Source organism: Acomys minous (assembly GCF_964271855.1).
Source record: "Acomys minous genome assembly, chromosome: 14".
Taxonomy (NCBI): domain Eukaryota; kingdom Metazoa; phylum Chordata; class Mammalia; order Rodentia; family Muridae; genus Acomys; species Acomys minous.
In genome coordinates, this window is record NC_140496.1 from 4606337 (window position 1) to 4620721 (window position 14385).

Here is a 14385-nt window from a genome sequence, read left to right on the forward strand (position 1 = left end):
CACAGAACTTTGTGGGGAGTCAGCCCCAGGCACCCCCTTCACCCACAGCAGCCTCCCCTGTCCTGGCCATCATCTTATCCCCCCGCCTGACGGTTCGAGCGCCCACCCCCATCCTCTCACCACCTCAGTCAAGCTGCTACTGTCTAACCCTGAACACACACAGAAACCCTAACCTACGGCCACCTTCATCACACACCCCAGACGACAGAGCCCAAGCAGACAGCCACCTTACAGAAGAGGAAAGGACAAGCTGGAGGGTTCATCTCGAGAAGCCACTCACCATTAAAGCTGTGACTATTTGGGGGCATGCACGCCACAGCAGACTCTTCTTTTCTCCACTGAGTGAGCACTTTAGGAGTAGGCGGAGTAGTCTAATGGCGCACAAAGTAACCTGGAAGAAAAGGGAGGGGGACGTCAGCACAGGGATAACCAGTCCCTGAGAGACGCCCCTAAGAGGAGACCCTCTTACTGTACTGACAGGATAGAGCAGAGCCCTGTTACTGGGGACAGGGACAAGGCCTGGTCAGGGCTGAGTGTTAGGAGCGAGGACCGTCTTTTACATGTGCACTGACAGGAGGCAATGATGCTGAGCATAACTCCAACAAAAACAGGGCCTTTGGAGAACGTCTCACTAAACCAAGCACAAAACAAAATTGGTCCGCGACAGCAAGCTCAGCGAGGGACAGAATGGCCTATTCATAGACCCATTGTGCTTAGATGCTGTCCATCTACTTTATTCTACAAGAGCCTGTTTTTGGGGGCTGGTCTTCTACCATCAAGAACTACACAAGAGGCAGGTGGCAGTGTGCACCTTTAACCCCAGTACACGCAGAAGCAGGTGATCATCTGAGTCTGAGGACAGCCTGGTCTACAGAGCAAGTTCCAGGACAGCCAAGGCTGTTACACAGAGAAATCCTGTCTTCAAAAAACAAACAAAACAAAAACAATAAAGTAAACAAGGGGGGCTGGAGAGACGGCTCAGTGGTTAAGAGCACTGGCTGCTCTTCCAGAGGTCCTAGGTGTGGTTCCTGGCGCCCACACTGTGACTCAGAACCGTCTAACTCCAGTTCCAGGGTCTCTGCTGTCCTCTCCTGACCTCCCCAAGCACAAGGCATACAAAAGGTGCACAGATACACATGCAGGCAAATACCCATAACACATAGAATAAAATTAAAACAAAACAAAAACTACTACGTAAGGAAAGGGTTAAAGGAAATATGGGCGAGATGTTGTGAGGGCAGATAATGCTTTTAAACTAGAGCATAAGCATCTCTTTTAATATCCATTTTTAACTCTTTTAGTATTTCTAGCCAGGTGGTGGTTGTGCATGCCTTTAATCCCAGCACTTGGGAGGCAGAGGCAGGTGGATCTCTGTGAGTTGACGGCCAGCCTGGTCTACAGAAGGAGTTCCAGGACAGCAAAAACTACATAGAGAAACCCTGTCTCAAAAAACCAATAATGATGATGATGACGACGATGATTCCAACAAACTATGGTAGATGAAATGAACTTATAGATTTCTACATATGGTCTCTCTATATATTTATCATCTCGTATAATAAGATCACACATCTGTAATTCTGAATAAGAACTCTTCAGCAACAGTTAGACAGACTACAACTGGGCTCCTCTCACAAGCTCCTGCTCTGCCTCTTCTCTGTCAGCCAAATTTATCTATTTAGTTTTAGGGGTTTTGTTTTTGTTTTTTGAGACAGGGTTTCTCTGTGTAGCCCTGGCTGTCCTGGACTTGCTTTGTAGACCAGGCTGGCCTTGAACTCAGAGATCTGCCTGCCTCTGCCTCCTGAGGGCTGGGATTAAAGGTGTGCACCACCACACCCGGCTTCTATTTAGTTTTATAAGTGACACAAAATTTCAAACAATCCTTCTTTCTACCTGGAGTGAACACCACTCCAGGCCTACAACACAAAAAGAAGATGTGCACCTGCAGCTCTGACCTCCACGCCTGAGAGATGTCCAGCCCCTCGAGAACAGACTGCAGCACCATCCCAAAGTGCTCTGTTGTCCCAACCTCAAACATGTGGGTGAGCAGGGCTCCCAGGTGAGGCTCAACGTCCTGAGTGACTGGAGCAGGGATGCTTGGACCTGCAGGAAAAGAAGGACTGCCTGATGACAGTGGACTGCAAAGCGGCCGCACTAAGGACACCAGACACCTCTGGAACAGCACAAAACCAAGTACGGTGAAGCCAGAACGGGCGCTCATTGTGGCACCTCTCTCTGACCCAGAGCTGCACCTATACACAGGGTATGCACACACACAGTGCCAGTACACTCGGGTTAGCTCTGGACCACAGCAGACTGGTGACTGTTACTTTTTATCTTTCTATCTTCCTTATACAATCAGTATTGGTGAAGATGTGGGGTATTTTTAAATACCAAGATGGGGAGTGGGGAGCCAGACCAACCCTAGACTTTCGTAGAGGCCCAGTTGAAAGGACAAAGTGAACTGTAAGTTCTGTGTTCTTGTCCACGAGTGGACTTGGCAAGGCCAATGCCTCAAAAGTCCAAGTTATAGCTTCTAGGCACCCAACTCTTCCCCCGGGGCTGGTATCAGTCCTAAAGCAGATGTGCCTGGGATATCCCATGCTCTCTTGCCAACACCGTCTAACTTAGCTCTCTTCTGGACCTGGCCACCCACCCACCCCCACAGATAGTATATATGACGCTGTACTTCTTAAAAACTTGCTTGGCATAAGTCATTAGCTTATTGAAGACCTCCTGGCCCCAGCCAGTCCTTTTTGTCTTCTCTGTTTCTCATCCTCAGTTTTCCCACTCAGTACCTCACTGTTCGAGCCACCCAGAAATGTTGAAAAGATAACAAGAACCTTGACATTCCTGGGACTGTCAATTAGGCCCAAAAGCTGTATTCTGGAACTTCCAGGATATTCTGGTCCACAATCCTACAATAAAGCTGAAGGCAGGGTATTCAAGGCCCTTCAACACTGACCTGTGCATCCTCCCATGTGCTCTATGTTGCCACACACTGCCACAACACCTTCTACCTCTCTGTGTTATTCACAATCAGGACAGAGATGAGGCTCTGACTGATGAAGTCACAGGCTCATGTTCCAGCTCCAATTTGCTCATCAGTAAGCTAACAGATCAGCAAAGATGCCTGTCATTGGCAAATAAAAGGACAAAGAACCCACAGAAGAGCCTCTCCAGGACGGCTTACCAACCCTTGCCTGGCGGACTTCATGGCCACCTACACTTGGCTTACCCTCTAGGCCCAGTTCCACACTCAGGTTGGGTTTTTGTATCCCATATTCTCTCCTCTTCAGTCTCTATAGATGCTTGTCAGTTAATGAAGCCCAAATCAGCCAGAGCAGGGATAGTCCTATATTGAAGACCAGCTCTAAAGCTCCGGCTTCCGCAGTTCCACTAAGGCGTCTATTGCCTGAACGCACTCTTCATAAACGCTCCTGCTTATAAAATGCCCCCTTAGTGCCACTGGAGGGCAGGGGCACCTCCACAAGCTGCTGTATTGCTGCCTTTCAGTTCTTCAAAGCAACCTTCATGTTCCTTTTCTTTCCCAGTGCCTTGGGCCTCACCTTACTTGGTACTTCCTCCAGACTGCTCACTACTCCAGCACATCACTCGACATTTTTATGGTTCAGATGTGTGAACAATGCTGGCTTCACTGTATCTGAGGCTCTGTCCCATACGTCTGAGGTACTACAGGTCCAGGGATATAAAAGTAAGGCTTAGAACTGCCTCATTCAGCAGAGAGAGGGAAAGCGGGTACAGAAGCTGCTGTTTATCAAACTGACAGCAGCCATAGCTTCAGATGTCAGCTGCCATCCTAAGACACTCACCTGGAATGCTGTCACAAGTTTTAACAAAAAATTTGATGCTAGTCTCACTATAAAGGAAGCACCAATCCCTGAGTTATTAAACAGAGAAAGACAGACCGTCACAGCTGGGTTTTCGGTTCATCCACACTTGACTCCCAGACCGAAGGCCACTGACAGGGAGGCAGCAGCACTATTCACTCCATACCGCAGCTGCTTGTGGTTTCACCTCCTCACAGGCCCACCCTGCAGCTGGCAGTGGCTTTACATCCTCACAGGCCCACCCTGCAGCTGGTAGTGGCTTCAGGCCCTCACAGGCCCACCCTGCAGCTGGCAGTGGCTTCACATCCTCACAGGCCCACCCTGCAGCTGGTAGTGGCTTCAGGCCCTCACAGGCCCACCCTGCAGCTGGCAGTGGCTTCAGGCCCTCACAGGCCCACCCCGCTGCAGCTTCTCTATGGGATAAACTCAGCACTCTCTATTCAGCACATACTTTGCCGCCTGTGATGTATACTGACTGGATACAAGAGGACATCAGGCCTGTTGACCTTTGTCTACTTTAGGGAGTAACTCTACTTAATATATGTTTTTATGATTTAGTTTATGTTTCATTTTGAAACCTTGACCTGGAAATTGCTATGCAGACCATGCTAGCTTCAAACTTAAAAGAATTCCTCCTGCCTCTAGCATGCTAGGATTAAAGGTATGCCCTGCCAAAAAGAATAATTTTATACTATATTTGTTTGTTTAACTATTTCAATGGCTACACAGGAATCCCTAGCCCTTTGATCTATACGACCAGGTGTCAGTTTTATACAGGAAGATGTCACCTCTCTCACACGTCTGTGTCTGAGGTTTTAGCTGGCCTCAAAGGGTGATACCTCATTAACATAGATGACACCAGGAAAGTCTATTTTACTATGCACACAAGTTATTGACCACATTGAGTTGGTGTACTGAGGAAAGCAGATTTTATGTAATTTTCAAAGTTAATCTATAGCTCTATAGACCTGATCCAGAAGAGTTTCTCCCAGGTGAGATGATCCGTATGAGTTATCTGTGGCCAGAACAAATTAAAGGCCAAACACAGTAACTCAAAACCATGAATGGAGGTTGGAGAGATGGCTCAGTGGTTAAGGGCACATAACTTAGTTTACACAGAATATCCAAATTAAGTTTCTAGAGTCCATGCTAGAAACAAATGTGTAACTTAGAAATGTGGAACTCCAGCTCCAGAGAACCAGCAACCCTCTTCTGGAATCTACAGCTATCTGCACCCACATGTGCACAAACCCACACATAGAAATATAATTAAGAAAAAAAAATTCTGGATGTGGAATTCAAGATGAGCCAGGTCTGCATAAGGAGTTCTAGGCCAGTTATGACATAGTAAGACCTTGCCTCAAACAAACAAAGCATGAATGTACACAAAACAAGCCCATAAACACGAGAGGCCCTGAGAAGCCTAGAAGGGTACATTGTAGACAGGGAAGGGAAAGCTGGAAAGGTGACTGTTTACATGGGCCAATATAGAAAGAGGAAATGGGACTGGAGAGATGGCTCCAAGGTTAAGAGCACTGACTCCTCCTCCAGAGGTCCTGAGTTCAATTCTCAGCAGCCACATGGTGGCTAATCACCACCTATAACATGATCTGGTGCCCTCTTCTGGCCTGCAGGTGTACATGCAGCCAGAGCACTGCATACATAATAAATATTTTTAAAAAGAAGAAAAGAAAGAAAGAGGAAATGATGCCCAGATGTATGTTTGGGGGGCAAACTTTCTCCTGTGGTACCTTCTGAAGCTACCAGGCATCACCTAGTTCAGGAGGCCCAGCCAGTTATGATGGGACATACTAGACATACCGGCAGGACACGTGAAGAGACAGAGGACTGACTCATAGGACACGAAGCATGGTAACCTGGCCATGGAGTCCCATTGACTTACACCTCTGAATCACAGAATCAGCTCAGAAAAAAAAATACCTTACTGGGGCTAGGGAGATGTCTCAGTGGTTAAGAACACTGGCTGAATGTCCAGAGGGCCCAGGTTTGATTGCCAGCACCGACATGGCCACTCACAACCATCAGTAACTTCACTTCCAGGGGATCTGACACCAGCGTCTGGTTTGAGGGCCCCAGGCTTATACATGGTACACAAACACACATGCAGGCAAAACACCCATAAACAAATTTAAAACAAGCAAAAGCACACCTTACCTGTAAGAACTTTCCGCACAGAATAAAAGATGGACGCAAAAACAGAGTTCTCCTTGGAATGGAGCTCTGGGGCCAAAAGGAACAAGGTTAGAAATCGCAAGGCTGCCTGGAAAGCCTGAGTAGTCCCCACCAGGGCTGGCAGCTCCTCCAGCAGCTGAAGGTAGACATCTTGGTAAAGGGCCGTGTGAGAAAGCAGGGTTCTGTCTCTGTCCACCACCTGGGCAATTCTGTCCTGTCCTTCCCTGAGGTGCTGGCTCAGGTCTACTTCTAAAAGTGTGGGGACAACTGAGAGGAGGACTGAAGGCAGGCGGCGGCGGCCTTTGGCCCCGGGCACTAAGCAGAGCTGCAGCACGCTACCCATCTGCAGCATGGCCTGCTGCAGCAGCTCAGGTAGCGCTGCCGGTGCCTCCAGTAGCTGCCTCCGCTCCTTAACACAAGGCCCCAGACTTTGACACAACTTGGTTAGAGCCATTAGAAGCAGCTGCCTGCCCCGAAGGTTCTGGATTTTCAATTCTTTGCTGGAAGCTCCCTTAGTAAACCTTGAGAGGAAGGCAGTGATTTTTCCAAAATTGAGCACCAAGCTCAGCTTTACTTGGCTAAGCATGTGCATTAGCTGTTCCAGGAACACCCCTGACACTTGAAGGAGCTGCAGCCAGGCAGGGTCATCCTCCCTAACTTCAAACTCAGTACTGGCTTGCAACAGTGAGGTCAGCACGACCTCAAAGATGTCACTAACATACATGACCCTGAACACAGCGCGGGCACTCCTCCCCCTCTGCAGAGCACTGAGGAGCTGGTAGCATGTCACCAAGAACTGGAGGGCTCGTGGGCGAGAGCAATGCCCTACTGTGGAGACAGCCATGGAGAACAGCAGGAAAAAAAGATGCACATGGTAAGATGGCGAGAGGCTGTCCAGGCGAAGGGCAGAGATGACTTCCAAGAGCTCCAGGAGGCCTTTGAGCTGCTCTTCGTCCAACTTGATAGGAAAACCACTCTTGACCATGGATAGAAAATTCTGGGCAATTTCTCCTCTTGTTTCTATACCTTCAGGTCCAACTTTTGCCAGCTTGGTTTCCCAGTGAGCCACACCTGTGTGGTAGTCCTTTTTGAGAAGCCAGGGGAGCTGCTGACTAATAAGACGCAGATCACTGTGAGCACCAGAGCACAGAACGCTAGAACAGTCTGCAATGATACACATCAGGAAGGCAGAATGGAGGGACTGCATCTCCGGAAAGAGAGGGCTGTGAAGGAGGGCTGTGGATACTTTCTCAAGTGTGACGTGTGTCTCACTATGTGCCAAGTTCCCCTGGGCTTTACTTGCTGGTAAAGTTCTTAGTAGGACAGCTGCCACGTATCTCACGTCATCCAAACAAAGGTAGGGCATTAAAACTGTGAGGTTTGATACGATCAAATGCCAGTGTGCTACAGGGTATGTGGACTCCTCCACTGTCGACACCTGCCCATCCCAAGCAGCTGCTGTCTTCTGACGTAAACAGTCTCTGCTAGAGTCAAGAATGTAGGCAGCATCACACCTCAAGGTCTGAAGGGCTTCTTTAGACTGCGACCTAGTCTGCATTAAAGTCCTTTTCACTCTCTGAAGGTACAGCTGCTCTAAGCAGAACCTACTGAGCGCTCTGGACCGGGCTACACACTGTTCCACCTTCTTCCAAAGCTGTGTTTCCACACCTGGTAGCAGCAAAGGGAGGTCTGAGACATCCACAGCAGTCCCAGCTATGGGCCCAGCCAGAGAACAGTACTGGCTGCAGTGTAAGCTGAGGGTGGTGTCCACCTGAGCCCAGGTGAAAGACAGTAAGAGTGCAGAGTCACTCACCTTCTGCTGCCACGGCTCAGCCTCTGGGCTCCAAGGGTCCAGGAGAAGGCCCAAAAGGGGCTTCACAAGCTCCTTCAGCATCTTCTCCATTACGCACTGTGTCCGCCTGATGACGGGCAGAGGCATGCTATCGTCTAGACTGCGCATGTTGACCATTATGCAGTGCAGCAGAGAGCTCAGGGACAGTGCCTTCAAAGCCATGTCAGGGTCACTCTGCAGACAGGGCATGACTAAAGACTGGAACTTATCTAGTACAAGGGACCATGTATCCAGGACCTGACCCAGTGGCAGCTCCAAGAGGCATGCACAGAGCGCGGAAGAGGGGCCTGAGGCAAGCAAAGGCTCCCGAAGTGCCTCAGCAGCTGGACGGCAGATCACCCCCAAAACCTCCTCAAACAACTGTGGCACCTGTCGGAGCTTGGCATATGTCTGGAAGACAGTGTTAATAAGCACTTCCTGGGCTTTTTTGGCCCGAAATTCTGTTACTTCTGCATCAATCCAAGCTGAAGACAAGAGGTCATCCAGGTCTGGCTCTAAAATCAAATGATTCAGAGACATCAAAATCTTGAGGCATCGAAACCAAGCTGGCACAGGTGCTTGTGAATGGTTCAGCAGCAGCTCAGCCACACGGCGGTAGAAGTGGAACTGTGTCTCCCCATGCCGGATCCTGTCAGCAGCCACATTGTAGATGTTGGCAGTGGCCACTGAGTTTAGCAGCTGTTCTACAGCCAGAAGCTCTGTGGTCCAATCTGACAGGGACAGGGCTTCCATCTGCCCCTCCTGCAGGTGTGACATCTGCAAGCAGCCAAACAGCCTGGGGAGAGCCTGAAAACAGAGAAACTGGTTTTCTTCCTTAAGGTATGAATCCAGAAAGAGTCTGTACAACAAGGACACTGAGCTGGCCACAACCAAAGCACGGAGGTCTGACGTGACATAGCCAGACTCCACCAGCCTTGCAGTCACTGTTTCCATTGGAGTGACAAGACTCTTCAGAACTCCTATCTTTACGTCCCCTTGGTGCTGTTCCAAGAGCTCCTCTTTATAGGACGAGAGTAAATCATTTCGAAAAATCCCGCCTTGAAGAACAGTTTCAATCTTACTCCTGATATCTCGGCTCAGTGTCTGCTGTAGCTGGCCCTGACCAGCCTGCGTCCATGTGCCCCCCAAAAGCAAGTGTCTCAGGACTAGGCAGGGCTGGAGGAGGTGGCTGGTCATATCCCCAAAGACACGCCTGGGATTGGCTTGTTGTTGCTGAAGTCTGAGGTAATGGTCCAGAGCCAGATGAATGACCTCAAACAGCTTGGCTGTCATGGCTCCTTCTGGCTGTCTGCAGGCTGACCAGCAGAGCTGGCTGAGCAAGGCCACAATCAGCTCCGGTTTGGCTGTATAGATGACAGCAAGGGCAGGTGCTGAGAGGATGCCCTGGCAGCAACTCAGGATGGCACAGATATTCCTCTGGGATCCTGAAAGTGAGAACTCTGATATTCTCTCATTTATGATCTGAGTATTAGGAAAGAAAGAAAGCAAGCTCATGACTACCCAAAGCCACGCCTACTCAGAATGTATCAACAATCAATCACTCCTCTCCCACATTTGACGAGAAGCACCCAGGTTCTTCTACCTCTAACGTGACCGCGACACTTAATGCATCAGTAAAAGACAAAGTGTCTGTTCTGATCCCTTCACACGTCCCTCTCCTGTCAGCATCCATTCTGAAAAGGGTTAGTGCCGTTGTAAACTTGCCACCCAATTCCAAAAGGCTGGGCTTTGCAAAGCTTAAAAGTCAAATTTTTTTCTTTTTATTTATTCTTCTCTCATACAATACATGCCAATTACAGCCTCCTCTCCGCCCCCCCCCCCTCACCTTCCCCCAGATCCGCTGCTTCACTGTTGTCCTCAGATAAGCTCGGAGGTGCTAAGCTATTAGCAACAGCATGAAACAATCATTATTTCCACTCAAGTCAGTACTGGTTTTTTTAAAGTTGCAGCAGATGTGCTGGATCCTAAGATGTCCACATGTCTCTAGATACTTTATAATATAGATGGTCAATTAAAAAACCTTTTTCATGCTTAGACCCCAGAGCATAATCTGTTCAGCTTGTATATGTGTCCTTTAGTGACGTTTTATATAACCATCACCACACATTTTAAAGCTTTAAGCAGCATTTAGGTGTGCACCACCACCACCTGCTTAAGCATCATTTCTTAAATGCAGAGCTCTTCATTTTCCAGCCTTGCCTTGAAAGACACCTCAGAACAACCCCATTATTTAGAAGTGTCACAAGGAAGGGTATTGTCTTAAGAATATGCGGCAGCTTGTCTACCTGTTCTCTGTTCTGTTCCATCTGTGGGGCTCTGGCTGGATAGCTCTGCCACCCGCACATGGAGGCTGCAGTCCCAGCGCTGCTGCTTCCCACTCATGCCATGGTCAGTTGGGCCTTCTGCCCTCGGCGCCTGGTATGCACTAAATGCTCACTGGCACTGGTGTTAAGAGAATCCCTAGTGTTATGGCAAAACAGTTTTGACAATGAAGTTGACTTCTGCGATTTTAGTAAAACACCTGAGGTAATTCCTTTCCATATTTTGATCTGTGTGTGTGTGTGTGTGTGTGTGTGTGTGTGTGTGTGTGTGTATGTGTATGTGTGTGTGTGTGTGTGTGGTTATAATATGTTAGCTACTTTTTCCAGTCAAAAAGTAATCAAGTTGGGCTCTGATGACACACAAATGTGTTCATAGGCCAGGCATGGCAGCCCATGGTTGTAATCCTAGGACTCAGGAGGCAGAGGCATACAGATCTATGAGTTCAAGGCCAGCCTGGTCTATGCAGAAAGTTCCAGGACAGCCAGGAGACGCAGTTTAAAAAAACCAAACCAAACCTTTTTTTGGATACTATTACGACTTCCTACTTCTCCTTCCCCTAAACTGGAATTTCACATATATTCACATAACTGATTCTGAAACAAGTTTAAGCAGTACCAAGAAATTAACAAAAATGCACATAACATACCCACTATTTACCTTGACAAGAGAAATCTGAAGATTTACAGTCTTCCCATTCTTCAGGAGATTCTGCAGTTTTCTGCTGTGTAGAATGTTATCTACATAGACCCAGAGCCTTTCAACAATATCTTCCTGCAGCTCAAGTTTTTTCTTATAAAACGCAACCAATGACTGTCTTGCCCAATCAAGTAAAACCTGGATTTGTAGAAAACATACTATGTAAATGAACCTCTTACATGAGAGAAAAGATTTAACATTACAGGGACACCCAGCCATGACCAAATTCTATTACAAGAAAAACAAAAACAACTTCCCGCTAAAACGTGTCTGCAGTGTCAGCCCTACTGAGGCTGAGGCAGGAAGAGCGCCTTAGTCTACAAGTTCAGGAAGAGACTGGGTAACATAACAAAGTCTTACTTGAAGCACGAGGCTAAACATGGCCGCACACACGGCTAATATCAGTGCTTGGGCAGCTGAAGCCAAAAGACGCTGATGCACCAGCACTGTCTTCATCCTCACTTCTGTTAATGTTGCATGATAATATATGTTTTGAAATCTTGAAATGTTTATTAAGAAATGAAAAAGGAAAAACAATAACATCTTCATCTGAAGCCAATGAAAGGTTCAGGGGTCGGTCTTTGCTAAGAGAAAAACCAACGCCCACAATGACCGGAAGAGATCACACGTGCAACTCAAACGGCAATGAGGGACAATTCAAGAAAAAAAGGAATGAGGGTCAGAACACTAGGACAAGCGTGCTGACTTTCCCAAGACATGCACAGTGTGTGTGTGTGTGTGTGTGTGTGTGTGTGTGTGTGTGTATAAAATCGTGTAAATTATAAAGAAAAGTGTAAATATATATATAATTTCTGAATCTGCTTCATTCAGGAGACAGACAATGCAAACCGAGGCACAAGGGCTTCATGAGGAAGAGGCTATATACATGCCATTTCCATTACTGCAGCTAGACTGACAAAAGCTGCGGCTCAGGCTAGTGACTGAGGCTAACAGGACCAAGCCTGCCAGGATCACCCCTTTGACTCACGTTGTGCAGCGCTCACCAGGTGCCAGGATGACTCATTGTGTGCACTGGCAGGTGTGCCACTGTCCTGCAGACGGCATCGCACCGTTCACTGTACATTTTGATACATCCTGCAGGGCCTCCTCTGAAGCCAGCACCGGGATGCAGGCCATGAGCTTGTCACCCTGCTACAGCTGCATTATCTACTTTTCAGCCACAGAGGCTTAAATAATAGAACAACATTATGCTTGGTACCTATCTATTTCCGGCTCGGTCGCATACAAAGACTAGCACCTCCCAGCCTTTAACCTAGCAAACTGAAGATCTCACTGCTTCTTAACTGACACGATTTTTAACTTCCAATGAAGTTCCTTTTCTAATCTTTTAAATAAATGCCAATATCTAAGTTGTACATGTAATTATTTTAGATCATAAAAATGTAAGCTTTACATTAAATGTACTTACTTGTTCTTTATTTGGTAGAAAGCACTGATGGGAAATCCAAGCAAAGTGAGCTAGTTTTAATTTATCTTCCCAGGATGTTGTCTTGCTTTTAAGTTTAAAGGAAATGCCAGAATAAATAGCAGCCATTGCTACAGGTCTACAATTAAAAAGAAAGGACAAGTATTACAATATGGCCTAGCCAAACAGGCATCAGAAAATAACAATCATCTTAAAAAGAAAATATGTGTACGTGCCTGAGTGTGTGCATGCAAGACCCCAAGAAGGTAAGAAGGCATCAGATCCTTTGAGACTGGAGTAGACAGTTGTGAGCCAGCCACCATGTAGGTGCTGGGAACTGAACCCAGGTCCTCTGGAAGAGCAGCCAGTGCTCTTAACTGCTGAGCCGTCTCTCTAGCCCCTCACTATATACCTTATTGAGCACAACTGGGAAGCAGAGACCAGCCAAGAATACACGGTGAGATGCTATCTCAAACATATAGTCAATTTGAAACTGGATTTCAGCTAAAGCAGGCAGATGGTCGATGATAAATACTTCTGCTGGCATCACACACTGAATAAGGCAAACTCAAAGCACGTAAATTACTCACAGAATGATAGCCACCACCTGTGACTTAAGACTGAGATGCTCCAGCACAGAGGCTCTAAAATGGGTATGTATCAGGATCGGCATTATTAAATAACAAATAAGCAGGCAGTACACTACTTGAAGAAAGTAATGTTTCTTGGGGGGGGGGGGGGAGAAATCAGGTGTTGTGCCTGAGGAAATGGCCCAGCAGCTGAGAGCACTTGTTACTCCTGTGGAGAGGCAGAGTTCGGTTCCTAGCACCCACGAGGCAGCTCACAGACATCTGTAATTCAGTTTCCAAGGGTTTCTGCCCCTTCTAACCTCCCCACGCTGCTGCATGCACGCCATCAGACAAGACGAAAGAAAGACAGAAAGAAAGAAAAAAAGAGGCATTGATTTTAATAGAAATGCTGCTATTTCTACTATAACAGTATCTTCTCACACAGAGACCTACATTAGACAACAAAACATACACATTTTTTTTAAAAATGTGATAATACAATAAAATCCTAAGTAACCAAGGGAAAGCAAAGCTTTTGAGTTTCTTTCTTTCTTTTTTCTTTCTTTTCTTTTCTTTTTTTGATACAGGATTTCTCTGTGTAGCCTTGGCACTTTTAAGTATCTTAAAAAATCATTGAGGTAAACAAATGAGCTCAAAAAAAAAAAAAAAAAGAAAAAGATAAATACTGACCATACTGCTGTGTCGGGCAGGAGGGTGTGCGCTGGGGAGGGCTTACTGCATGCCTTCAGAACATCCCTTCCTGTCCTGGGATTATAGCGAGGGTCTAGGGCAGCTGTTCTCAGCCTGTGGGTCGCGACCCCCCTCGTGCGTGTGGGAGGGGGAGGGTGTATATCATATATTTACATTACGCTTCATAAGAGTAGGAAAATTACAATTATAAAGGAGCAACGGAATAATTTTATGGCTAGGGAGTGGGTGGGAGCTGGAGAGAGGCTCAGTGGTTAGGGTTACCCACTGCTTCTCCAGAGAACCCAGGTTCGATTCCCACACCCGTCACTGTGGCTCCCAAGCACCTGTGACTCCACTTCCAGACCGGACGCCCTCTTCTAAGAGAGGGGTTCTAGATTGATACCGCCAAATCCTGTTACCCCGGATCGGGGTTCCCTAGGGTCCCGGGGCTCTTTCCAGTAGGGCTCCCCTACCTCTAAGACCCCTTAGATCGGGGTGCTCTCAAGTGGGTCTCCCTCAGATCGGAGATCCCTCAGAGGCGGGAAATCCCTCAGCCAGGGCTTCCTCGGAGTCAAGTCTCTCCAGCGGGGTGCCTGGATCCTCCACACTGGCGCCCCAACCGAAAATAAAAAAACAACCCCAAACTCCTCAACCCGGCGCTCACCTGGGACCTCCGCGGCAGCCAACTTACACGTGACGGGGGCGCTTCCGGCAGACGTTGACGCCAACGGCTCGGGGCGGGGCGGGGCGGGGCGGGGCGTCACGCAGACATCGCTAGAGGAGCGC

General features: G+C 47.8%; 1 protein-coding gene across 6 annotated transcripts in view; it reads right to left on the bottom strand.

The window, feature by feature from the left end:
- URB2 (URB2 ribosome biogenesis homolog) overlaps positions 1–14385 on the bottom strand; it is a 29232-nt gene extending 14847 nt beyond the window's left edge. For 3 of the 6 annotated variants that reach the window (XM_084755950.1, XM_084755954.1, XM_084755955.1), the window contains exons 1-6: positions 14264–14385; positions 12344–12479; positions 10876–11052; positions 6027–9357; positions 1943–2103; positions 281–391 (exon numbers count right to left, since the gene is read on the bottom strand). In XM_084755950.1, coding sequence (XP_084612076.1) covers positions 281–391; positions 1943–2103; positions 6027–9357; positions 10876–11052; positions 12344–12469 — 3906 coding nt within the window. In that variant the 5' untranslated portion in view covers positions 12470–12479; positions 14264–14385. The other 3 variants (XM_084755951.1, XM_084755952.1, XM_084755953.1) reach the window with 3 other exon arrangements.